General features: G+C 35.4%; 2 protein-coding genes across 2 annotated transcripts; one reads left to right on the top strand and one right to left on the bottom strand.

Moving 5' to 3' along the window:
- The first annotated feature begins 2,552 nt into the window (after positions 1 to 2,552).
- Positions 2,553 to 8,692, top strand: LOC126712571 (probable serine/threonine-protein kinase PBL21). Its single transcript, XM_050411947.1, has 7 exons — positions 2,553 to 3,010; positions 3,105 to 3,140; positions 3,266 to 3,444; positions 4,027 to 4,216; positions 4,699 to 5,090; positions 5,513 to 5,859; positions 8,255 to 8,692. Exons 1-6 carry the CDS (start codon positions 2,908 to 2,910, stop codon positions 5,816 to 5,818), a joined length of 1,206 nt encoding a protein of 401 aa, XP_050267904.1. The 5' UTR covers positions 2,553 to 2,907; the 3' UTR covers positions 5,819 to 5,859; positions 8,255 to 8,692.
- Positions 8,693 to 15,539: 6,847 nt separating this feature from the next.
- LOC126695354 (uncharacterized) lies at positions 15,540 to 17,341 on the bottom strand. The gene is made up of 2 exons (XM_050392066.1): positions 17,032 to 17,341; positions 15,540 to 16,933 (listed from the first exon to the last, which is right to left on the bottom strand). Exons 1-2 carry the CDS (start codon positions 17,339 to 17,341, stop codon positions 15,540 to 15,542), a joined length of 1,704 nt encoding a protein of 567 aa, XP_050248023.1.
- Between the last annotated feature and the right edge of the window lie 10,587 nt (positions 17,342 to 27,928).

Here is a 27,928-nt window from a genome sequence, read left to right as displayed (position 1 = left end):
TAAAAGCCATTTTCCACTGTATTATATTGCACCTCACCTTGTGTACAGTTTATGCCTAAGACTTAATTATATTTTAATCTATTAAACATCCTCGGAGATCATGATTTTTCACTTTTATGTTTTAGTTTTAGATTGTAGTTTCAAAAAAATAAAATAAAATCAATTTGGTTTCACTTCAAATGTTTCAATTCTCTTCTTATAACAAATAACTCTTCTACCGTCATTTAAAAAAAAAAAAAAAATTCTGTAACTGAATATTGCGAGAATTTTGAAATCACAACATCAAAATCTACGTGTGTGTGTATATATATATTTAGGGCCATGCTAATGAGTGCCCTAAGGGCACTCATTAATAATCTATTTTAGGAAAGTTTTAACATCATTTTTATGGGAAATGAAAAAAATTATCAAAACATTATTTGTTTTTATTTATTTTCCTATAAAAACTTTCTTTAACTGGATTTTTAACCAGTACCATAAGGGCACTCACTAGCATTTCACATATATTTATTTATTTATTCAATAGTTACAATAACTATAATTTAAGTTGGTACTTCTTCAATTTACACAAATTGTAATAAGTTATAAAGATGATGGAAACAATGGTATTAGGTTAATGTTCTTCTTTTTTTTGAAAAAAAAAAAAAAAAAAGGTTAAAGTTCTTCTCTTGTCAAAAAAAAAAAAAAAAAAGAGGTTAATGTTCATCTCATCACGGTTATACAGTAAACATCTCTACCATTTATTATAAGTAGGTTTCCATTCGCAATAAAAGGGGAGTAATGCACATTGATTATCTAACAAACCATAATAAGTATTGAAAGACGGTTCCAATTATGATTTAGGAGATTTAGGTCACTATTCATTTAACAATGTAAATGTTTTTAAAGTTTGTAACTGTAATGCACATGCATATTCTTTTAGAAGAAAAAAAAAAACATTTATCAATAATTTATTAATGTGCACACAAATTCAAATTAATTATATATGTTTTCATTATTTTTTTTAAAAGGTTATGTTAGAAATATTAGAAATTTACTTGATTAATTAGCCAACTTTTAAAAATAAAAATATTATTTATTATTATTTTTGGGTGTGACTTCAATAATTTTTTTACCATATCAATGTTTAAGTTTTTTCTAGTAAATTAATAGTAATTTTAACATTTTATTTTAGAAAATTTAAACAAACATCATTTAATAAATGAAAGACCACATCCTAACTTATGCCATTAATTAAAAAAATCTTATCAAAATGAAAAGTTAAATTACACAAAACTCTATCGAAGTTTGGGAGAGTAACACTCAACCTTTCTAAACCTTATCCCCTTACTTGGGGTTTGATAAAATCAACACATTAGTCATTCAACTAATAACAATAACAACATATTCTAAATTTTGATTCTCTGGACCAAACTGTAACCCCAATATGGTGACAAGAAATAGCCGTTATAAAAAAAAAATCCCTAACCATGATTTTGGTTTAGTCAAATGAATCTGTTTAAGATTTGGAAGCATATTATAGTTGTTACTAACTAAAAAAATAACGTGTCGGTTTTTTTAAGTTCTAGATCCCGATTGTTGTTTCTCAAACTTTGAAAATTAGGTTAGTGTAACTTATTCAAAATAAAACAAAACTATATAAAATAATAAGGTAAAATACCGTTAATGTTTCTTAAGATTTGAGTTAATACCAACCAAGTTCAAAATATTCCAAAACCAATTAATATAATCCCTAAACCCAACCTTATCCTTAAACTAGGACTTCTTTTCTTCTCTTTTATAGACCAAAACTTAGACGTGTCGATTGTATTTTATTTACTCTTAAAAAAAATAAATCAAATCACATGTAAAATTTGAAAATAATTTCCTTACAGCACTCGAAAAATACTAGGATGTGTGCAAAATCTAAGGAGGTCAGCCAACTAGTCCACGCGGAATCAGAATGGCGATCCCAGCACGTCAGTCACGCGCATCGAAGTCGTTGACATTGATGCTTTGAAGCTTTAAAACTTTTAAAACATAAATAAAAAAAAAATTAAAAAAAAAAACACCAATAAGCATTTTACAATTCACAATCCAACGAATCCCAAATCCCAATCTTAATAAAGACTCCAACAAAATCCAACGTCGGTCGCATAAAGCGAGTTCAATCCAGTTCCCAGTTCAGTTGGGCTGAAACTGTCAGTGTCAAACTCGTAATAACTAGCTCACCACATGTCCAAAACCGTAATTTTTACGAAACAGAAGCTAGAAATCAGGGTGACAAGGATGGAGAGCGACGTGTAAAACAATTTACTATGTGCACAAACATAAATGTAACGGTGAAAAACAAACACAAACGCAAAGAAATTCACAAATTTTTTTTTCAAAAAAGGCCCACACATTTCCAAAAGCACAAAAAAGAGTAAAAAAAATAAAGTATTTTCAATTTTCCAGTTGTTATTAATCACAGTCACCGCCAACTGTGCCGCTAAATTTGTCGCTCCCTCTAGCTAAAATTAAGAGCAATCTCACACGTATTATTTTTTCCTTTACGCGTAATTTTGGTTTTTTTTTTTTTTTTTTGGTTTCTCTGTTCTGCCCTTGTCTTAAATTTGACACGTTAAAGCCGGCATTTCGATAAACAAAATAAAGGGTTTGGATTTATTTTAGAAAGTTTTTAAATTTTTTTTCTTTTTAGGAGGTGGGTTTCTTTGTGTCTCTAGCTTTTTGGCTTCCTGATCTCCCTCTTTCCTTTCGGAGTGGGAGATGGTTGAGCTTAGTATTTTTGTTCTTTTGGGGGGTTTTGGTATGTGAAAATTTTGAGAAATCTGAGATATGGGTTGAGTTGGGTTTTGGGTGAGAAATTCATTTCAGGTGGTTCTTTGTGTGTGTGTGTGTCTTTGTTAAAGAGAGTGTAAAGAGAAAATGAGTTGCTTTTCTTGCATTAACCCACGAAGGAAAGGTGTGCGCAGGGTCGAAACTGAGAATGCCCCACGATCTACTTCTGGTCATTCTGCTGATTCCTCAGGTATCTGTGTGTGTCTCTGTCTCTGACCCTTTATTTGTTTTGAAACAATTTTGTTAATATGTATATGTTTTTGTTTTGGGATGTGAATTTGCAGTTAGTGGAAAGGGAAGGAGGGACTCTAATCTTAATGGTAGGAATTTCATAGCCATTTTGAACTTTTGATGTTTGTTCTCAAATTTGTTTCTATTTTTTGGAAGAACTTATTGGTTTTGATTTTGAGAATTATGGGAGTTGAATTGTGTGTTTACATTGCAGAGAATGGGAAAGGCAAAGAGGGTTTGAATGATAGAAAGTGTGGCAACCCGAAATCCAGTGCAGCTCGTAGTTTTACATTTCGTGAGCTTGCGGCGGCCACAAAAGGTTTTAAGGAGGTGAATCTAATTGGGGAAGGGGGTTTTGGAAGGGTTTACAAGGGCAAACTTGAAGCCAATCAGGTGAGTTCTCATACATTTATACAACACTGTCGGTATCTTTTAGATGATTTGAAAATCTGCATTGCTTGCATTGGGATATAAGAATTTTGAGGAATGGAATTGACTATTGATATTTAGTGAAATTTTCTTGAATATGATATGGAAGCATAAACTATGTTTTGTTAGTGAAACCTATGGATGGATTAGATACTTAGTGATATGAATCTGATATAATTAGGTTCTAAGGCATGGCATTTTTCACATGTGATGTTTGTTTAAAATAACATAAAATGAGATCATTTGGTAAAAGGTGTAATGTCGCGTTAGTTTATTGAAATGGTTTCTTTGGATACAGAGTTCTCTCTTTTCCAGTCATTGCTCTTTTCGCATATCCAAATGCAATGTTTGTGAAATTTTTATGTGGAGTATTATATAATGCTGGATTATGGATGGATGAACGTATTGGAATTATTTGTATTTATTTAAATAAAAAATGCCTTTGTTTGGAAATAATTTGGTATTAGCTGTCCTGCTATATAGGGGGAGTTTAAGTTGAATTACCTGCTAATGTTAATTATGAAAATCACTTGTTTTCATAAGCAGGTTGTTGCAATTAAGCAACTTAATCATGACGGCCTCCAGGGATTTCAGGAATTCATTGTGGAGGTTCTCATGTTAAGCTTGTTACACCATTCTAATCTGGTCACCTTGATTGGCTATTGTACTGATGGAGATCAAAGACTTTTGGTTTATGAGTACATGTCAATGGGTAGCTTGGAAGATCATCTCTTTGGTAAGTATCTCAGTTATGAAGTCCAGTTATATCTCTATTTGCTCTTTTGTACTTTCCAAATGATTTATTTTCCTTTCAATTCTGCACCTCCTGTTTAATAGAACCTTTTAATCTCCAATATTTGTCTTTAAACCAGGTGTGGGGACCATGGTTTCAGTATTTTTCTTTCAAGCAGTGTCACCAATACATGCCCCCTAATTAAATTGAGTGGTAAATTAGCAAGCAATCTAGTAGAAGTTAGTTTTACTATAAGTAACTGTCTAAGATTGGAGTAGGAATTCTTTTAAGCACCCCCCCCCAAACCCCCCCCCCCCCCCCCCCTCCTCCTTCCCCTGGAAAGATGAAGTGTAACAAATAGTTTTTCTGCTAAGTTCCTATCTTAGGCAGGAAGAGATTTTTCTGAGTACAGTAGACACTTCAGCTGCAAAATCTTATTTGAATTACTGTAATTGACTGGACTGATGATGCACTTTCTGACTCAGATATGGACCCTGGCAAAGACCCTCTGAGTTGGAATACACGAATAAAGATTGCTGTTGGTGCAGCTCGGGGCCTTGAGTATCTCCACAACAAAGCAAGTCCCCCTGTTATCTACCGTGACTTGAAATCTGCAAATATTTTGCTGGACAATGACTACAATCCAAAACTGTCAGACTTTGGGCTTGCCAAACTTGGACCTGTTGGTGATCATACTCATGTTTCAACTAGAGTAATGGGAACTTATGGTTATTGTGCACCAGAGTATGCCATGAGTGGCAAATTGACCCTTAAATCAGATATCTATAGCTTTGGTGTGGTTCTTTTGGAGTTGATCACCGGCCGGAGGGCAATAGACGCCACTAAGAAGCCAGGAGAGCAGAACCTTGTTACTTGGGTGAGCTAACTCTTATCTCTTTCTTCCTCCCTAGCACATCAGTGTTCATTCTCCCCCAGCCCCCTCACCTTAAAAGGAAAAAAGAAAAGAAAGCATCTCTTTATAAATTGCTGATATGTTAAGCATTAGTAAGGCTTTTTGATCATCGATAAAATTGCATTACTTACTTATCAGGGGAAAGAAAAAGAGAGCATTAGTAAGGCTGTATCATCTGATCTTTGTTCTCAATGTACTCTTTTTACTGCTGGACACTAAGTATGAGTTTGGATCATAATCATCCAAGCAATTTGGCTGATTGGGAGTCCAGTCATGTTCCTTTGTAGTGATGAAAATGCAGCTGCCTTATGTATCAAATGAAAAACATGTATAGTGCAATAATATTGCTTGATTATTTTGTTTTAATACTTGTTTTTCCATTGCAGTCTCGTCAATTTTTAAAGGACCGAAGGAAATTTGTTCAACTAGTAGATCCTTTGTTGCAAGGGCGCTTCCCTCTTCGTTGTTTGCATCATGCAGTTGCTATTACTGCCATGTGTATTCAGGAGCAGCCAACTTTCCGCCCTCTTATTGGTGATATTGTCGTGGCTCTCGAGTACTTGGCTGCTCAGAGCAACACCTCTGAACTCCATAATGGCCGGGTCCGCAGTCCCACAGTTCAATCACCTTCAAAACCACAAAGTGATGTCTCTTGGGAATCAGATTGTAGAACAAGTTCAACTTCAGCTTGAATGTTGTCAAGAAAAAAGCTGCCAAAACGCTTTGATGAACAGTAAGGAACTAACTCACTAGTATTGAGACTTGTCATTGATAGAATAATGGTTAAGTGAGTAACTTTTCCCATCAACTTAAGCTTTTGGGGCAAGTGTTTAGTTTATCATGTTGTTATCATACAAAAGATGCTTGCGAGTTCAAATCATGTCTCCCTCCTATCTCCCATTTACAAGTAAAAATTCCACACATTGGGCCCCACTTATTAAGGGAAAGTTTAGACCCACATGTGAGTGAGAGTTTTAGAATAATGGTGAAGTGCATAGTTGTTACTTAAGGTATTGTATCGTAGATACATAGTGACCATACTCATGAATCATACAATGCACAAATGCATATTGTATTGTTTCGTAAAATCATGTGTATTAGATGATAAAGAAACATGTGGGTTTTATTTATTTATTTATTTTTTTTGGGGGGGGTGGGTGGGGGAGGATTCAATTTGTGCTTTGATTTAACAAATAAATTGGCATATTTGATTGAGTCTAATAAAATAACATGTCCATGATTTTTCCCCCTTACAAAATTTGGACTACACTTGATAATTCACTTTCACATTTGCAAATTTCTTTTCTATACTATGAATAAGGTATTAAATGACAATATAATTATTATTTTTATTATTATTATTATCTATTACTATAAGTCTTAGAAGCTAGATTGCCAAAAAGAAATATAAAGAAAAAGTTATTAAAAAAAAAGAGATGGAAAATGTTGATGATGATGAAGGAAATGTCAATGAAGATATAATTTTGCAAGATAATGAACATAATGAATCAATGATAATGTTGACTTAGATGGAATTGATTAAGCAAGATGATGAATATGATGAACATAATTATTATTTTGGCTCGTATGTCATGTATTATCACTTTTGATTTTAATCAATTTGAATGTAAACATTATAAACATATTTTAATTTGATTTATTTAATTAGCTTTAAAGTTTACTACATATTAGTTATTAGTCATTAGTTGAATATGTTTCAAATTTATAATGAATATACCTTTTATATGTGTAAATCTAAAATATATATATATATATATAAATTTTATTAAGTGTATGTGTATTTTACAATACACAATATGAAAAAATCGAAAATTGATCAAGGATATTATTCACGTTTTGACAACTATGGTTAAGTAAGTGAATATACCCTTTCCTATTAGTTTGAAGTTTTGAGACTAGTGGTAGAATAACGAGCATTATTTGGTTACTTAGCATACCAAATTACCAATTGCAAAAGCATATATTAGGAAAGCTGCATGCATGCGTTGCACTGACACTGCAACCAGCCTTCCAGCCCCACCTACAAAAGCCCCTGCTCCCCCCACCCCGTCCGAAAAAAAGAGCCTTTGGTTAAAAAAAATTTTGTTCCCATTATCATTTCTTGAGTTATCTTTTTGTTATTTATATGGTCATCATTTTGTTATAAAACAATCATTGAAAGGAGCAGAAAAAGTTAACATAAAAGAAGAAAACTAGTTTCAGACCAATGTAAAGCTTTTGCAAAAAATTTCGCCTGTCTTTATCTTTCTTTTAGCATCCTTTTGTATTATAACAGAAAAGAAGTGTATTTGTTATTCCACCGTTTGCAAAAGTTTTAGCCTATTTAACTTACCAATTTGCTTGGTATCTTTTTCTTTTTCCATATTTGCTTTATAACCAGTGAGGGATACTATGCAGCAATGTATCAGTGGTTCCAGATCTGTATAGTTTAGTGTTTGTATCAATGTATCCTCTAAACTCTTTATTAGTTACCATGTTACCCATTGTATAACTTACCAATAAAGAAAAAGATACCAAGTTACTCACTGTGTTGGGTTTTGTTTGTTCATTGGGCACCAATTACAGGGTTGCTTGCTGTTTCATTGATAAAAGGAAAAAAATGAAGAAGTGCACTTGATTGATTCACTTTCTCAATTGTGCATATAGCTAGAATCAGGAGAGTCACTGGAAAAGCAGCCCCTCCTTTATGTGAGCTAGAGCTCTTTTTTGTTTTTGTTTTTGTTTTTTGTTTTTTGTTTTTTTTTGGTTTTACACACACCTAGTTAGTAAGTCTTAAATCCACAACCTCACCCTCCACCCCATTTTTATGGGACGAAAAAATTTCATTTGAGTAAGAACTCATTTGCATGCACTTGCTTTTAGCATCGTAATCAATAGATAGATATTTGAATTTGTTATGTATAGGTGTCATGCTGCACTGGTGTTAATTTAGTAGAAACATACTATTGTTTTATTCTCAAAAAAAAGTTCCTCTTCCTAATTTAATTTAGTTTGATGTGTCCTCGCAAATATAATTTATGTTCCCGCAATTGTCTTCCTCTGTAATTTTAATGTAGAAGATAATAGAATCTGCATATTGATGTGTGCTTCACAATATGTTCTTGCAGGTGTGCTGCCTTGTCAAATTTGGAAGAGAGACCTGTTGAAATCCATTTTCCAAATGTAATATACCTTTATATAAATCTCCAGAATGCGTATATATATGTATGCTTTATGTGTGTATATATATATATATTCAGTTTTTGGATTCTATAGCTTTTTTGTATGAAAATCAGTTAGGTGCTTATGATTGGGTGACATATATAATAGACGGGGAAAGAGTCCACTTTTGTGCAGCTGAAATTGGAATCAAAGTGGAGAAGCCCTTGCTTCTTTTTGGACCTCGTATTGTAATATTTCTTAATTTCTTAGCCAAGCATGATTAAGGGTTCAAAGAAGAAAAAGAAGTTGTCTGGAGACAATACAGGGTTTTCATTTTCTTGTGAGTATTTATTGTCTAATAAATTCTTGAATGTATATTAGAAAAAAATTAATCAGTTGCTTCATTCTCTCTCTCTCTCTCTCTCTTTAGAAGTTAGCATGTTGTTGTGTTGATTTAAAAAGAAGAAAAATTTGGTATGCTGGGAAAAGGTGAATGTGAACCAAGGTTATCGATTCTGTACCGTACCGGCCGGAATATACCGTATCGGCCAGCAATCCGGTACGCTTGACTCTCCTGTTTCGTACCGGAAAAAATACCGGCCGTACTGGCCGTACCGGCCAATTTCGGGCAATATCGGGCGTACCGGCCGGTACATAAAAAAGTTTTTTTTTTTTTTTTTTTTTTTTTTTTTTTTAAGTTTTGTAATTTTTGAATTTTTGTTAGGACAAAATGATAACTTATTTGCATTAATTTATTAGTATTATTTGTTTTCTTAGTATGCAATGATAAATTTTAAGCTTTTTATTTTATTTATTTATTTTTTCCCTTTTAATTGATACTAAAGTCTAAAACCATGAATAATTAGTTTTGAATTGAGGAAATGTTTTATGGTAAATTTTTATATTTATTATAATATATATATACACAGACACATACATACATATATTTATTTATTTATAAATATAAAAATAACGGTAAATCCGAAACGGTACATCGGTATTGACCGGTATTTGAAATATATCGTACCGGTGGCCAAACTGGTACGGTATTGACACCCTTGATGTGAACATGACTCGTTGTCAAGGTATTGTTTTGCCATTACACATGTAGCTTAAATTGGTTTGCCCTTGGCTTAAATCTCCTATGTAAAACCGCCCATGGTTTCTCTATTACTTCCCTAAGTTGTGATGTGATTGGTTTGGTTTTTTGGCTAGAAGTCATGGTTTTCCATTATGTTTGTCTTTAATAAAGTTTCTAATCTTGCTTTAATCACATAATTGGAAATACTTTTCGGTTCTTTGTCTGTCAATAGAGTGGAAAATCCGTAGTACACGATGGGTTAAAGACTTCATCAACCCCAATCAACATTCAACAATAGACAAGAAAACAATTCTCTACCAAAAAGAGAAAACGTGAAGCAATTTTTCTTGAGGCATTGGGACCACAGGCCACTATGTTTGAGATAGTAACTGTTTTTAAGTCATGTACAAATTCCAGGAAGTGTTACCAATCACACAGAGAGAAGAAAATTCTTGGTCTTCGTTTCATTAAATTGATGTGTTAACTGTGATAATGAGACTACAGCCATGCTGACCTGACCCGAGCTGAGAATGAGGGGACCCCAAAAAGATGTAATTTATGCATTTATGCTTCAAAGAAAAAAAAGGAAAATTTTGTTCAAATAGTCCATTTTGAAACCTCGAAAAATGATGAAATTTGAGTCATTTGACCCTTTTTGTTTGTCCAAGTCTCACCTTTAATTTGACTTAAGGGAGAGACAGTAGGATCTTAGCCTATTGGTCATGTCCATGCCTTAATTTGGACAGGAATATTCCGACAACACAATTATTAGTCCTACAATGTTTGGGGAAACAGTTGGAGTCCTCATTTCCCATTGAGATATTTTATAGGTCGCAAAAATAACTCCTTTTTGGACATTACTGTAGGGTAAACCCTGACCTGGATGGCATTTCGATGTTCTTTCATGTTTCAGACCTTTTTTGAAGAGTCATTTACACCCCCCCCCCCCCAAAAAAAAAAAAACACACGCACACACAATTGACCTAAATTAAATTAACATAGGTAAAGAAAAAGAAAAAGATATTATAGGATTTTAAGTTATATTTAATCCTTCAATGCTAGGCTACCTACTAATAATAATATTTGATGCCGACATACCGTGGACTTGTAGGTCAAAAAGATTTTGTAGTTTTCTTCTTCTTTTTTATTATTTATATTTTAAGTAACAAAGAACAAACACAATCAGGGCGTAACTTGAAGGGCCAATATATATATATATATATATATATATTTTAGAGAAGGGGCCAAAAAGGGCTTGGAAATTGGAATTGTTTATTCAAGATGTGCAATTGTTTACGTCTCTCTTTTTTACTTATTTATGTTATACAAAGCAAAAGCCCCTTAGAGCCTAGAGGGGACTCAGCGACTAGCCCAACGAGACCAGGAAGAAAACACCCAAACAGTAGAAAAGTAGAGATGGGGAGTGGGCCCTCAGGCTGAATAGACCTTAGCCCAAGTACTACATTTATGAGCCAATCGGTTGGTCTCTCTCTTTCTGGGAACAAAATTTGTTGACCCAAAGAAGACAAATTAAAGAGAACTAATGTTGATTGTGATTTATCCATCCAGTCGGCAGGATCTGTAGGAGCTCAATTTTATCAAATCTATGACATTTTGACTTTGGGAATCACCTTCCAACTTCCAAGATTACTAATTGCCAACTCCCTCCCACGACTTAGTGGAAAAGTAATTTTGATGCTGCAATTACAGATCTTTGTAGAGATTTACTTAGAGCTAGCTATAATTTTTGCTAAAATTATTCACGAGATAGATTGTGAGTTGTGGGAAAAAAAAAGTGATATGTCTATATAAAGTAATAGGTAGTTAGTCACAATATAGTAGTATGTAAGTCATAGAAGCAATCATTCTTCAATGTCTTAAAAAAATAGGAAAACTTATTATTATTATTTATTTATTTATTTTTTTGGTCAAATGGATACAGAAAGAACAGAAAAGCAATTTTTTTTTTTTTGGTCAAATGGATACAGAAAGAATAGAAAAGCAAAAAAACTAAGGACTAACAAAACTTCCAGGGCACTGCCTGGCAATACTTACTCCAGTGCAGTCCATCTCTACAACTTCACATAAATCCACAGGTGGATTTTCATACAAAATAAAATTCAAAGACTGCTTGGCGCCCTTCCTCGCAAGCTTGTTCGCGCATCTGTTGGCCTCCCGATAGCAGTGATTAATTCTAATTTGAGGAATCTTAGAAACCAGGTACCTGCAGTCTTCTAACAGAGGCGCAACTGCATTGTTTGAATACTGGGATTTGGCTAACATGTCCACTACAGCCTTAGCATCTACTTCCACTTCAACCATAGCCAAGTTGCGATCAATACAGAGCATCAACCCGTCCCGGATGGCCCAAAGCTCCGCCAGTAAACTAGTCATAACACCGATCTTCCTAGAGAAACCAACCACCCATCTTCCATACCAGTCCCGTATTACACCCCCTCCACCTGCACTACCTGGGTTTCCCAAAGATGAACCATCGGTATTTAACTTCATCCAACCCATTTCCGGTCTGCCCCAACTTACTAGATTAGTAACCCGAGTTCGCATGCCATTGGCTGGGCCAGCACAGTAGAAGAACTCCATGGCATGGTCGGTGATGATCTTAGCTAACCTTGGATTCTGAGACCGCTCCCTGAAAACAAACTGATTCCTATTCTTCCATATGTTCCACACGGCAAAGGAGAAAATGATTTTCCACGGAGGGAAATTTTGATTATGAACTGTGTCTGCTTTCCCATTGATCACCATCCAATCTTCAATATCTGAGGAAAAAAAATCTCTATCAAAGCCCACTGCTCCCAGCTCATTCCAAACAGCCTTGACTTTCTCGCAGTTCCGAAGGGCATGAACAATAGTTTCAGGCTCCTTATGGCATAGAGGACAAATCAGATTGACGTTCACTCCCCGACCAGCAAGACAATCATTAACTCCAATACTATTATGGTTGCATTTCCATAGGAAAAATTGAATCTTAGGGAGAACATTAAGCTTCCAAATCCAGCCTCCTTTGAAATCTGGATGCTGCTCCACCCCAACAGCCATACTATAAGCACTTCTCATGTTAAAATCACCCCTTGGCGAGTCCTTCCACATCAATCTGTCCTTGCTACTAGCAGCGAGCGCATAAGGGGTGGCCTGAATCTCCATTTTAATGTCTTGGGGAATGACAAAAGGAACCATATCCCAATTCCAACCCTTAATGGAGGCTATATCCTTAACTTTCCACTCAGATGCCCCCAGAGGCAGCGGGCCTTGAATCAGCTGCCTTAAAGGACCCTGTTGAGACCAATTATCATACCAAAAGCTCAAGTTGCTTTCTCTTCCAATCACCCACCTAGAACCATATCGGAAAATTTCTGAGCCTTTTTTTATACCTTTCCAAGTAGGGGAGCAAGGAAGGCTGCTCGGGTTCCTGGAATTAACTCTTCGAGTATTACAGTATTTTGCCGTCATCACACGGGCCCAAAGGCTTTCCTTTTCGGTATGGAGCCTCCAATTCAGTTTAGTAAGCAGCGCAATGTTTCTGCCTTTTGCACTTTGCAACCCAAGACCGCCAGCTTTCTTAGGTTTAGTTACCTTATTCCAACCTACCCAGTGGATTTTCCTTGCTGCTTCAGTCGACCCCCATAGAAAATTCCGGTTAACTCGATCAATGCCCTCCAGAATCTTGTTAGGGAGAAGAGCACACTGCATGACATAGGCAGGAATTGTTGAGGAAGAGGCTTGGATGAGAACAGTGCGGCCAGTAGGGGATAAGAGGTTAGACTTCCATCCCGCCAACTTTTGCTTAACTCTATCTAGGATGAAGTTAACGTCCAGCGGAGAACCTGGGTGTTTCATGGGAATCCCAAGGTATTTACCTAAATTTGGGGTTGAGGCAAAACCAAGGACGTCGCAAAGCGACTCCCTACTGTCTCTATTCACATTTGGAGAAAAGAAAACCCGAGACTTCGCTTCACTGATAGTTTGGCCAGTTCTACTACAAAATGTATCCAGAGCATCCCTAATGGCCACGCAATTGCCAAGATCAGCTTTGGCAAATAAAACCACATCGTCTGCAAACATAAGATGGGAGAAAGGTAACCCTCCCTGAGAAGTTTTAACAGGATTCCAAACCTTCTGACTGCACTTCCCCTCTATGAGATGACCAAGATACTCCATGCATAAAATGAAGAGATAAGGAGACAAGGGGTCCCCTTGTCTAATTCCTCTCGACGGAAAGAAAGGTTCGAGACTTCCCTCATTAAAAAGAACAGAGGAGGAAACCGAACACATACAGCTCATGATTAGATCAATTAAATCTTGGGGAAGATTAATCTCATAAGTCTTTCTCGAATAAAACTCCATTATAGTTTATCATAGGCTTTCTCAAGATCTAATTTAATTGCCATGTAACCTATAGCCCCCTTCTTCCTACTAATTGAATGGATTAATTCTTGGACAATGATAGCATTATCTATCCCTTTCCTACCAGGAACAAAAGCTGATTGTAGAGGGGAAACAAGCTTCTCCAGGTAAGGTCTGAGGCGAGCTACAATAATCTTTGTGACAATTTTATAAACTGTATTACAGAGGCTAATAGGCCTTTAATTACCGAGAGTTTCCGGACCTTGAATTTTTGGAATAAGCACAATGTGGGTCCGGTTTAGATACTCCGGCATTTTTTTTAGGCGAAGATTTGCTTAACTTCCCGAGTCACCGATTCCCCCACTGTTGGCCAAAAAAAGCTGGAAAAACCCCGCATGGAGCCCATCCGGGCCAGGGGCTTTATTAGCTTTCATTGACCACAACCCTGCTTTAATCTCTTCATCAGTTACCCTGGACCACAAACCATCTCTTTCCTCATCATTCAGCCTAATCTGCCCTCTCTGAGATTGACTTGTCTGCCAAGAAGACAAATTATGGGAAGAAGAATAGATATCACAGAAACCCCTACGAATAAACTCCATCACCTCTTCCTCATTGTTAATCCAATCCCCCACCATATTTTTAATAGCAGTAATCCTGTTTCTATTTCTCCTCACTAAAGTGGAAACATGGTAAAAGGCCGTATTACGATCCCCTTGCACCATCCAATTCATTCGAGATTTGAGAGCCCACAGTTCATGCTCTTGATTAAGAATCCTTTCCAACTCCTGAAGGAGAATTTTTTCAAGCTCTAGAAGATAGCTCGAAGGCCTAATAGCAATAACCCTTTGAATCCCATTCAAACGAGCTTCAACCTGGCTCTTCTTAGAAAAAATATTACCAAACTGAATCCTGTTCCAGACAGTAGCATCATCAGCAAATTTTTTAACGGCGTCATGGAGATGAGTGGGCTGTCTCCAAGCTTGAGAGACAACCTTTGGAAAGGATAAATCCGATAGCCAGTACTTTTGAAATTTGAAGGGACGCTCTAAATGGACCCTGTTTAGAGGCCTTGTTTCTAGTAATACTGGGCAATGATCGGAATGGCATCTGGTAAGGTGAGTTACTCGCGCTTCCGGGTATATGAGATACCAGTCCGGATTCACAAAAAATCTGTCTATCATTTCCTGAATAAGATCCTGAATTTCCCTACCATTAATCCAAGTAAACCTCGGTCCAGAGAATCCTAGGTCTACCATGTTACATTTATCCAAGCAATCCTTGAATAACAGAGCCCGATTAACACTAACCACTCTACCACCAAACTTATCCGCACCAATAAGGGGTTCATTAAAATCTCCGGCAATGACCCAAGGCATATTATGGAGGTCAGCTACACTAGAGAGATTATTCCATAAAATACATCTTTCAGTACTCCTAGGACTAGCATACACAGCAGAGAGCATCCAGCTAGAGTTAGAGGAGCGTACCTTTACTGTAGCGTGAATTTCTTGCTCCGAGCTAGCCAGAAAAGACACTTCAACTCTGTCTGAGTTCCAAAGGAGCCACAATCCCCCAACTCGACCAATAGTCTCGGTATGGATAGCACCATCAAATGGTAATCTATCCGTGATATCCCGGGCTCTTGCTCCACCAATGTGAGTTTCCGTAATCACGAAAATAGCTGGATCATGATGCCTAACAAGATCTTGAACATAGTCTTGAAAATTGGGCTTCAAGGCGCCCCTACAGTTCCAGACAATAATATTCATAACTAACAAGGAACGAAAGACAACAGAAGATCCTCAACTGGAGGGAGGGCCCACTCCTTTGTCTTCTTCAAAATCCATCTGCTCAGCTGCACCATGGCCTATACCCGGCCTCTCCTTCTCCACCATGATACTCCCACTCGCATTCTGGCCTCCTGCCATGAGCTCCGCCCTTCCTGGGTTAGCTTTGGCATGGGAAAACTCATCTTCCCCACTTTCCACCATAACAGAGCAAGCTCTAGCTTCCATGTCCGCTTGATCTTTTGGTTGCATCTCCTCTTGACAAGAACGGTTTTGTTGGCCATTAGAACTAGAGCTTGAAGATTGCCCAACAGACTTGGCTTTGAAGTTGAAAGTTTCATTCCCATTTGCACACGGATTATCTACTGAGGATATTTTTGCATTAGTGACCGCTCCTTTGATTGCAAAGTTGGATGTCGCTTGTTTAGTCAAAGTTAAGGAAGCCCTATTTCTGGCCATTCCTTTCTTACCCCTAACAGAGGGGCTTAACTCAGTTCTTGGGCTGTTGTTAACCACGTGGGGCTGTCCTTGATTATGGTATGTATGCTTCGGCCCATTGGAGATTGATTGGACCGCATTGGCCATTTGGGCCTCAAATGGGTTAACTTCTGTGGCCCCTTTCCTCTTGCCTTCCCTAAGGGTTGGTATATTAGACCCAAACTTTTCTTCCCCTTTCATCCTTAGAGTGCTTTGATCAGTGGGGACCATTTGCTTTGTCACCTTGTTCCCATTCCTTTTGCGTGTCACCATAATCCACGGACCGTAAATGTCCTTGGCATTGTCCACCAACTCATCCTCGCCTGCCATACACTCGTACGCTCCTTTGTCCTTGGACGTGCCCGACGTGGTACCTACATTTTCAGGAGCATGCACAACGTCGTCTTGGTTCATCGGCGTACCATTATTTTCATCAGTCTCCCTCGCCTGAGAGTCATATTTCCGAACAACAAAAGGGCAATTTTCACGTCGGTGGCCAATTCTTCCGCAAGAAAAACATAGTCTCTGTATTCCTTCATAACACACAGGTTGTTCCTTTCCACCAATGAGAAGCGCTGTGGTAAGCGGCTTACCAACGTCCACCTGAATACATAGGCGAGCAAACCGTCCCCTAGACTCATTAGTTGTATTTGTATCTATTCTTAACACCTTGCCAATCGCATTCCCAATGAGTTGGAGAGCTTCTACATGATAATATTCAATGGGGAGCTCATTCAACCTCACCCAAATGGCAACCGACGAGATGTTTGCCTCTGCTGGATTAAAGTTTGGTTCCCATGGCCTAATGGAAAGAAAATTTTCTCCTATAAACCATGGACCATTTCTAAGCACAGCCTCACAGTCCTCTCTGACAGAGAATCGGACTAGAAAAAACTCCTTACCAAGGTCCACGCAGTCAAGCTTCCCCACGGCTTCCACAATGACAGTAAGCGGCCATGGAGGAAAGAAAACCCAACAGTTCTCCCATAGACTTTGACAATAAGACTTTTGCTCCATGGAGACCGAATACGGTTCTTGAGCTCTTTAGAGAACGGAACAGCAACAAGGCCCTCTCTAAGATCGGAACTCTCAGAGTCTGAATCCTTGTCTGCCTCCATTAGTTCAGAGAAGTTAAAAGCTTGAACATACGCATCGGGTATTTCTCCTACAAGCTTATCCCTGAAGGACAGAGGGTGTCTAGCTACCCCTGAGTTCAAAGGAAAGGATGTCAGGCCTTCCCTCATATGGTCCTCGAATCCGGCGTGACTAACATTTTTCACTTTTTTGTTACTGCGAGCTAACTCTGCTTCTTCCTCTCTAGAGAGAATAGGGCCAGCCATCCCGTATAACTCCGTATAATAAGTTTAGTCACTTATTATTTTCTTAGCCCTTACAATTCAGATGAAATGCTATCACATAAAAAATCACAACTTTTACCGCAACTATTAGAGGCTTCAGATGAGCTACTTTTCATGCCAAAAAGAGAGAATAATAATTTTAATTATAGAACGAGAGAAGATGCCATTATAAACCATAAAACCAAGTTAGTCCTATCTTTCCACGATTGGTCACAAAAAATCACATAAAAAATAGTAAACTCTTTCTCATCTTCCTTGTCATGTTCAAATGAATAATTGGAAATAAAATTATTTAAAACTAATATATATGCTGGTGAGCCATGGAAGATAAGTTCAACCTCCATCAAATTATAGCTTAAAGGCACTTGAAGAAACCATGCTCTATGGTCTACAATTCCATCAAACAGTTAGGGAAGAAGTTATCTTCTATGTGAAATATTTTCCTAACTATGACTTTGGTGGGCAGAATCTCATTCGCCGTCCTCCACAAGTTTAAATTTAGGCTTCCCATTACCATTTCATCAAGAAAGAAAAAGAAAAAAGAAAAGAAAAAGAAAAGTCTTTCATTTACCTTCAGTTTCCATCAATGTTTCCACTCCCTTTGGTTTAGGGGCTTGTCATAGAAAATCTACTAGTTTGATCTATCCAATAGGAAGATTTATGGTTCGTTTGGATTTTGGGGGAGTAGAGTAGTGTTAGCTGGAAAATAGGCTATTTTTCAGCTAACTTTATTCTACTCCTCTCAACTCTCTCTTTTCCCCTCAATCCAAACAAACCCTTAATGGTGAAAGTGCCACTTTTACTTGGGCACCAAAACAATTTGTAGTCAATTGAAATACCGGGCACATGAATTTTCTAGAACATCTCAATGTACTATGTGCTCATTAAAATTTTGTCTCAACTTCCCTGATCCAATTGCCTAATATCTTGATTAACTAATTCCAAAAAATTATAAAAATGCTTCAGGAATACAATTAAATGTGTATTCTCCTCTCTCATGCAAAAAGGGAGTCTCATCATGAATGAGACGCACTTTTATGCAAGAGAAGGAAAGACACATTTATTGTACTTTCGTAATATTTCATAATTACTCTAAGACCCAATTAATTAATTTAATTTTATGGTTGGATCCTTGTTTTGGCAAGGAAATAAAGGAAGGAAGGTAAAATATCCATGGATTTAACCATATATTATTTGCATTGCCATTTTCCACTCGAAAGCACACCCCTTGCTTCAAAATATTTCATGCTTTGTAAACATCTCTAGGTATTTGAAGCATTTTTTTCAATAGGATTATAGGTCGAAACTACCTTTTAATAGGTGAGACCCAACACATGAAAATTTAAATGGAAAGTAGAGTGAAGGAGACAATGATCGTACTTAAGAGCTCTTGTTTTAATACCATGTTAAATTACTGATTGTCCCAGACTTGTCCCAATAAAAATTTCTCATTGCTATATCCAATGACTTAAGTTATTTGTGGTAGACCGTAGATGTTAGAATTTAAAGAAGAAAATAAAAGATGGAAAGTGGGAAGGAAATAGTAGAAGCAAGGAGAATTATGTGTTTTGACTTTATGCTTACATCCACAACAAAATGCTTTTAGCACCTACATCTTTACCATTCAAAATTGCAATTTTCAGGAGATCCTAAATAGGCTATATATAGGAACTAAAGTTGATTTCAAGAATCCTTTAATTGGACTAAAACCAATGTCAATTAATGTTTCCTAATTTTGGAATGAATTGTGCAAAATGTTGGCAATGGCAACGAACAGATGAATGCCAAAAGATGGATACAACTTATGTCTATAATGGAATGCCCTTAATAGCTATACAGCTTTACAATTTTAGATTTTTTTTAACAACAAATCAAAAGATGGAAAGTGGGAAGGAGATAGTAGAAGCAAGGAGAATTATGTGTTTTGACTTTTTGCTTACATCCGCACACAAAATGCTTTCAGCACCATCTTTACTATTCAAAATTGCAATTTTCAGGAAATCCTAAGTAGGCTATATATAGGAATTAAAGTTTACTTCAAGAATCCTTTAATTGGACTAAAACCAAGGTCAATTAATGTCTCATAATTTTGGAATGAATTGTGCAAAATGCTGGCAATGGCAACGAACAACAAAGATGAATGCCAAAAGATTAATACTACTTCTGTCCATAATGGAATGCCCTTAATAGCTATACATCTTTAGAATTTTAGAATTTTTTTAACAACAAATCATAAGTATGGTATATATAGGAACTAAGAGTTATCAGATGCCTTAAGAGTATTGATCTAGGAAATATTTTTTGAAAATTTTTTATGGTAAATTTAAATATAAAAAAACTGATGTTTTGACAGTTTTTGTATGTTTCAAGGACAATTGATGCTCATTGATTTTAGTTAATCAATAATATCAACATGTACTAAATGTGATATACACGATACAGTGGAGAAAGGATGGCCATAAAATAAGTCTAAACTTGAAAAATCGAAAGAAAAAACGGTTGTATAAAATTGAGATTAAAAAACGGTTAGATGCTATGGAAGAAGAATTACAACAATCTCACTTGCATCTATCCTATATCCATTGCATCATAGCCAACAAAATAAAATTCAGTAAAGTTTTTTTTAAAAATTTTAATTAAATCCCATCTGGATTTGTTGTAAAAGGCCAAAAGGGGACTTACACCCATCAATAATAATGTGACACATCAAATTTAAATAAAAGAACGGGTTTTGCCACCTTGCATCATACTCTTACAAAAACATATATAAAAAAAGAGATGGGTTCAAGTTACACCTGGTGTAACTTCACAAGAGTTACATCTTTTTAAGACCATAGATTTTTCTTAGATCTGATGGTTAGAAAACACTCTTGCTATGTCATAATTATTCCCTAGAAATTAGTGGTTGGCATTAACTCTTCATATTAAATGTAGAAAAAAAAAAAAAACAGCATTGAACTCTCCCTTGTCCACCGTCATCGTTTTCTCCTTTCTCTGTCACACGTCTTTTTGGTTCTGTGCACTTAAGCCTCAATCATTGATTTCTAACACCATTGTTTCAAGGTACTGGAATTAGTGCTATAACAAAATTTTTTTAAGAAACACTCATGGCCAAAGTCACAATTATTTTAGAGAACAATTGTTGTGGCTAAGTTTTTCTAAAATATTTATAACCAATTTCGTTTGAGGTCTGCCAAAATAATAGGTCTAAAGGTGAAAATAATTGAAAAAACACTCATGGCTGAGTCTTTCTAAAACACTCTACGTGATAATGTAATTATCTCTTTCACTTAGCTTATCATAATAATTATTTTGAAATTATTATTTCAAAGGGCAAGGATTACAAGGTCAAAAAAGCAGTAGGAACTAGGAATGGAGTTGGCCAAGATTGGTTTTGCAATATGAGAAACCAGATCTACATAGAAAAATCTTCAATTCAATGAAGCTATTTATGAAAGAGGCTAATGATGAAAAAAAAAAAAATCGGCCACAAAGAGTCTTTGCAACAAGACAGGTATCCAATCTGACTTCGTGGTGCTCAACAATCAACATAATACATGGTGGCTACCCATAATCATCTATAATCTAGGAGGAGAGAGAACATATAACTCGTTTTTGGTAAGAAATATTGGTTTGGAATGTCATAAATAAATGATAATAAATGAAATGCTAATTAGAGTATAGTATTAATGAGTCATTTTTTTTACCGTTAGATTTACTTAAATCTAATGGTTTAGAAAAGGTGTAACTCTAAAAAGTTACACCAGGTGTAACTTGAACCCATCTCATAAAAAAAATGATAAATTAGGTATATTTGGTTTCTGACCTTCAAACTATATGTCAATTTGGTTCATATATAATATTTTAAATGTATCAGTTTAGTCTCTAACTTTTTGGTATTGTATCAAAATAGTTCTTACTGTTAAATGATAGATGAAAAATGATGATTTAGCTAACAGTTAAAATAAAATATTATTTTTATGCCACATTAACTGACAAGTGTACTATCACATAGAATTAAATTAAAAAAAAAAATGCAACAGTAAGGTTATTTCGTTTTGTAGTTTCTTCTCCGTCTAGATCAAGAATAGCAACTGGTATTGAAATTGGACTCTTTCTCTGAGCCCTACATTTTCTAAAACACAACACGTTGTGTCTTTTTAATTGCCAAGAACACGAACAAAAGAAAAGGAACAAAAAAAAATCTAAAATCTCAGTATTAAAGCTCAATATTGTTCTCTTCGTAATTTTCTCACTAAACAGACAGGACATATGCAAAACTGTCGTTGTTCCTCATTTGATTCTCACTAAACAAACATGGCATATCTTAAAATGGTCTGATTTACATTTCAAGACTCCATCAACCAATATTTCAAAGTATTCTGACTCAAAAAAAATTCAAAGTATTCACAAATGACAGACCCAATAATTATTTTAGAACCTTTATTTTTATTTATGGTTTTTTTTTTCTTTTAAATTTTAGAAAAAGATTGCATATGTACTGTTTGTATAGTGAGACAATTACAAAGAGAGAATTACTGGGCTTTAATGCCGTTGAGGTTTTAGATTTTTTCTTTTCTTTTCTTTGTTCATTCTTGGCATTTAAAGGGACACTATATGCTGTGTTCAATAAAACGTAGGGCTCAAAGAAAGAGTCCAATTTTAGTCTTAGTTGTTGTTTTTGATCTTGACGAAGAAGAAACTACAAGTAGACATGGCAAAACAGGTCAGAATTTTCTGATCCAACCCGACCAGAAAAAATACCTGATCCAAACCCGATTTTTTTGACCCGAAACAAAAACGGGTTAATCTGTGACCCGACCCGTTTTTTGCGGGTCAACCCAACCCGAATAACCTGTGACACGACCCGTTAAAAAAATTCGCTAAAAAAATATTTAGACTACATTCTAATACTAAGTACATAACGCACAAAGTACCAAAACTAATAGTCAATAGATTATAGTTTTTATAGATATAAACAAAAACAAGACAAGACAACAATAGCTTCACATTTAATTTGACTATTTGAGTTTCACAAGTCACAACCAATAAGAGCTAAGTTTCAGACATGAGAGAATAAGACAACTTGACAAGACAACACAAGACTGTCAAGACTCAAGACAACCATTAAAAAAAAAAAAAAAAATCTCATTCAGTGATTCAATTTGACTAGCTGTAGTCCAAAGCCAAAGGCAGTAAGGCACAAACATGAAACCACAAAGGCCAAACCTGACTAGCTGACTTGCATGGTGCGCCTTTGGTCCATGACATGTAGTTTTTTTTTTTTTTGGGTGTGGGAATGATATTATTGGTGATGTAAACTTAAAATATACATTTTACAAGTTTACAAGTTTGCTATCATGTGTAGGGGTGTTCAACTCAACCGGTGGCTTGACCCACCGGTAAATACGACCGGACCTGGGCTGACCGCCAGCCAACCTGACTACTCCGACGGTTGGTGGCGGGTTTTCTTCTCCAAAATCTGATCTGCTCGGTTCGGTCTTAGATCTTCTCCCCAAAACTCGAAGAAACCCGAACCGACCAAGATTCATAGCAATTTTCGGCGAGATTTTTTAGATCTGGCAAGATCTCAGCTAGATCCATGAAATCTCCATCGGATTTGGCAAGATCTCGTCGTTTATGCTTAGATCCAGCTACAATCTAGTGGGTTTCGCTTAAATAAGGCTTAGGTCAAGTGAAAATATGATGGGTTTTGCTCAAATCCGGCGAAACTCAGACGGTTTTTGCTTAAATATAGCAACGATTTGGTGTTTTTTTGCTTAGATTTAGTGATTTTTTCATAAATTCGGTGAAGATCCGGCAAAAAATACAGATCGCTGTCAAAAGGAATCTCCAACAGCATCATCATCTGCTTCGACTAATTCGATCGATTCGATCGTCGATCAAACAACTCCGATCCGACCTGACCCGTTGGTTTTTGCGGTTGGCAGCGGGTTTTCTCGCTGGAAACTCGATGTCATCGGATCAGTTGCAGGTTATGCATAAACTTGACCTGTGGACATCCCTAATCATGTGTGTAAATTACTTACCTTTCCACAAAAAAATCAAACATTTATTTTAAATATCTTGATTTTCCATGCTAATTATGTATTTAAATTTTTACAGAGCAAGAATCCGAATTTTTTGTATTAGTGCTAGAGTTATTGATAAGGATAGGTCATGATTCATATATAATGGTTACATATGTTTATTTCTCTCTTGATTCATGGGCACTCTTTCTGGTGGCACTAGTATGTATAGAAGTATTGCCCTCATGTGAAGTGGTGTCCTGTGACCTAAGTATGCAAGTACTTCTTTGATAAAGGAGTGAATGTAGAAGCAGACTCTAGCTTATTGGCACAATTCCCCTTCTAACAACCATTCTGTTTTGGTGGCCTTTAAAGCTAATTAAGCTGTCTTACTAGCTACTACTGGGTGGCTTTTCTATATACTGGTGCAGGACAATGAATTGTATAGCCGATATTCAGATTAGCTGACTACTTTGCTAGCTTACTTGTTTTGTTTGTTTTAAGATCTATCTCCTTTTGAAGTTGTAAACCTGTAATTATATGCATTTTGACAGTAAACTATTAACATTGAAGACTTTTCCATCATGAATTTATGATTATAAATAATTCTTGTTATGCTTAAAACTGTCAGAATTTGAAGGATATTAACAAGTGGCATTAAGTGCAATTCATTTCCTTAATTGATTTTATTCATTCTCTCAAAACAAGTTGTCATTGCTTTGTTTTTGTAATTGAAAATAAATAAATAAATAAATAAATTGTTTGAAAAATACGGGTCAACTGGACCTGACCCGACTTGCAACCCAATCGACCCATTTAAAAATGATCTGTTTTGACTCGCTACCCGATTGACCCGACCCGACCGGCTGTTTTGCCATGTCTAACTACAAGTTCGATGTAAGCTGTCTTTTGGTATTGCTGTTTTTTTTTTTTTTTTTTTTTTTTTTTTTTTTTTTAATTTAATTCCACATGGTAGCACACATGCCATCTAGTGTGACATATAAATAATTTTTTATTTTAAACATTAGTCACGTCAATATTTTTCATCCATAACTTAGTGGCAAAGACTATTTTGACATAATACTAAAAAGTTAGGGACTAAATTGACACATATAAAATGTAAAGAATCAAATTAACATACAAGTAATAGGTGTATAAGTTAAGAACCAAATATGTAGTGTACCCTGAAAAAAATCAAATAACATAATTAAATCTCAACTAAAGCTTTCACCTCTGCACATAGAGATGTCGTTATGGATGCCATTTTGTTGAGAAGATGCTGTTAAGGATGCCATTATGTTAAGAAACCTCTGACAAGGTCATTGGTTTTGGAAAAGTAGTCGGGGCATCATTCACAATTTTAGTAAGCATAATCAAATAACCCCATCTCTAATAGAATTTTGTGCACGCCAGAAATGAAACTATTGGGTTGGGCCTCACTCGGGCTCACAATCTATTTGTAAGGTGGGCTTGGATTTCCTACGTTGGATTGTTCTTATCACAGAGACTCACCAAAATTGTATTTCTATCACTCTGGTTCACTCGCCTCCCTCTTATTGTTAGTTTCTTTACAAGCCTTTCCAACCCCTTTTCCTCCTTTAGCTTCTCATATTTATAGCCAAGCATTAGTGAAGGGATAATAATTGCTTTCAAAGTTAGTGTAATAGGGGGTCCAATATTGTTAATCGTAATTGGGTGTTTAGGTGGGAGTGGGGCGAGGTGAGAGTGGCCTTGAAACTGGTTCCCATTCTAGTAGGTATGCTTGGCAGTGATGTTCCTCGAAGCACTGCCGGGCATACAGGGGAATGTGTATTCGAACGCCTTTCTTCTTGTTCGGGGAAGGTTCGCCGAGCAAGGACCAGGTGGCAAAACAAGGTGCGTGCTAATGTAGATTGTCTACTCTCTAGGCCTTTGAGCAGCACAAACCTTGGGCTTGTGGCCATTGTAGGTTCAGATTGGGGCCATGGGCCGCACTGCTGAGTCAAAACCCAAGGCCCAAATGGGTCTGGGTACAACAGTGTCGCACAAATTTCATAGTATGTTTTCCTTGAACTTCATGCATTAGAGTATCACCAAGGCAAGCCGCAACTGTAGCAATATCAGTGATGACAAGCTACCAGAGGTGTCGTGGTGGATGGGTTTAAGGGGATAGTTTGAAACAAACACATCTTTTTAGCCATTTATTATAGAATAAGTTTTTATTTTTATTTTTTCCCATATGAACAATTGCTTAGTTCTCATTGCCCAGTGCTCGCAGTTGCTCCGACGTCATTTTTAAACTCTACTAAAATTGTTGGAGGAGCACTATAACATCCTTGATATCTGGTGGATGGCGTGTTTGTATATGGTTGGGATTGGACTATGTAGCTTTATCCTTTAATTTGTGCAAATTTGATGTGGTACATCACTATTAAATTATTAGAGGTATAAAAATTATGCTTTATACCACATTTCTAGTAAATTTATTTTCTATTTTACATGATGGCTGAGAAACAAGCATGGCACCAGGGTTTTCTCCATAGTGTAGAAAGAGTGATTTTGATACATCTTCCACAAGAGTTGGATCTTGCACAAAAGGAGCTGTTGAAGATGAAGGTGCTACAATGGAAGCCATTGATGAACTTTCAAGTTCTTGCAAAGAAAAAAGAAAACCAAAAAATGAAACCATAGATATTTTAGGGAAAAACAGAGGAGTGTTTTAAGTGCTCTGATACCATAACATATTTGTGAAAAACTGATTTCATTAATTAAATTGATAAATAATTACAAACCATGTCTATACACTACACTAACAGGGATATTAGGAGGAAATAACTAACTTAACTGCCATACATAACTGATCCAACTATAATAGTTGTTAACTATAATCCTATTATAACAGTTGTACAATTAAAGTGTATGTAACAATGTAAATTATGTTGATGAGAGTCCGAATCAAATACATTTTGGGCTAAGGCTCGCATTTTCTTGTAATTTATTTTATGGGAATAATTATTAGTTTCTTCCAATATTCAATAGTGGTTCTTGGTAAACATTTCTTTGCAAAGTCATCAATTTAATACTTATGTTTTTTAAACAAATTTAGCCTCAATTGAATTAATTTTTTTGTACTAATACTGTGATGATCATGCTAAAACCATGAAAGATCTTTCATGCAAAATATGACCACATTGCTATAAGGATTTTTCATATGCATAAAGTACTTTAAATATAAAATAAATTTTAAAAAACTTGTAAAATTTTTAAATGATGTTGTTTTGTCAAATACCTTAATTCAATTTCAAACATTGCACAAATTCATATTCCGCAATAATATGGTCCATTCTAGGACCAGCTCAATACATTTTGGAATTTAGTGCAAATTTCTCTTATTTTAAATATTAGTTGAATAATATTTATGTTATGATTTTTTTTTTCATTTAAAAATATATTTTTCTTGCTTTTTAAGATGCAAGATTACTATTAATTATGTTCTTATGTTCAACTTCCGCTAAGATTTCATTTTTAATTGGTAATATCACTAATTCTATCTTAAATAGAACTTTATCAAATTTAATTTTGGATAGCTTCTTTCTACACATGCAAATGGAATGTATTATTTGTTATTATTTTATAAGCAATACATGAATTAGAAAAGTAATCTAGCCTTTTTACATAACATAAAATTGTAATTGGACTATTTTCATCTATTTATATAACATATTTAAAAAATTTTAATTCTAAAAAAATAAATCTAAAAAATTAATATCATAATAAATATCATGCCTGAGATGATCATTATCTCCCTTGGCACTATTGGACTTTAGTTATTGAACAATGGAATAATGAATTTGTTTAGAAAACTATTAATTATAATTTTTATTTTAATAGAGAGATAAAGGAAGAGTAAATTTTTCAAAAGAGATTGAAAACTTTTACTCTCTTAAATTACCGTAAACATTATAAAACGTATTAATAGAATGCACAACATTTAAAATGAAAATAATATTTTAAAAAGGGTAAGTTTCATTCAAACCTCTGAGGTTTGGGTTAATACCAATCAGGTTCAAGACTTTTCAAAACTAATCAATTTGGTACCTACAACCAATTTAGTTCCTAAAACAGTTGAGAAAAAAATAACTAATTGATTAGAGATTAAATTGGATTTAGGGGCCAAATTGACTAGTTTTGTAAAGTTTTAGTCCTAGTTAGTAACCTAAACTCCAAGATATGTTAGTAGAATTTATCCTTTTAAAAAGCTAACATCAATTGATTACATTTTTTTTTTTGACCGGAATTGATTACATTTTTGAGCCTTAACTAAAAATTTTACATTATAAGACCAATAAATAAGACATTCAATTTGCCAATAAAAGAGGTCAAACTATTCTATTATCCATAGTGCCATACCATACTTATCCCTTGCAAACAATATTGTATAACACATTATCTGATCTGAGTTGGTGCATTTGAGACCGTTGATCTATTTGATAGAAATCAAATCCAAATCCCCCAAACCGACTTCACTAACTTTTTCCGTATAAATAGTAAAACTCAATCC

Source organism: Quercus robur, chromosome 2, assembly GCF_932294415.1.
Source record: "Quercus robur chromosome 2, dhQueRobu3.1, whole genome shotgun sequence".
NCBI classification, from domain to species: Eukaryota; Viridiplantae; Streptophyta; class Magnoliopsida; order Fagales; family Fagaceae; genus Quercus; species Quercus robur.
This window is presented reverse-complemented; position numbering and strand designations above follow the sequence as displayed.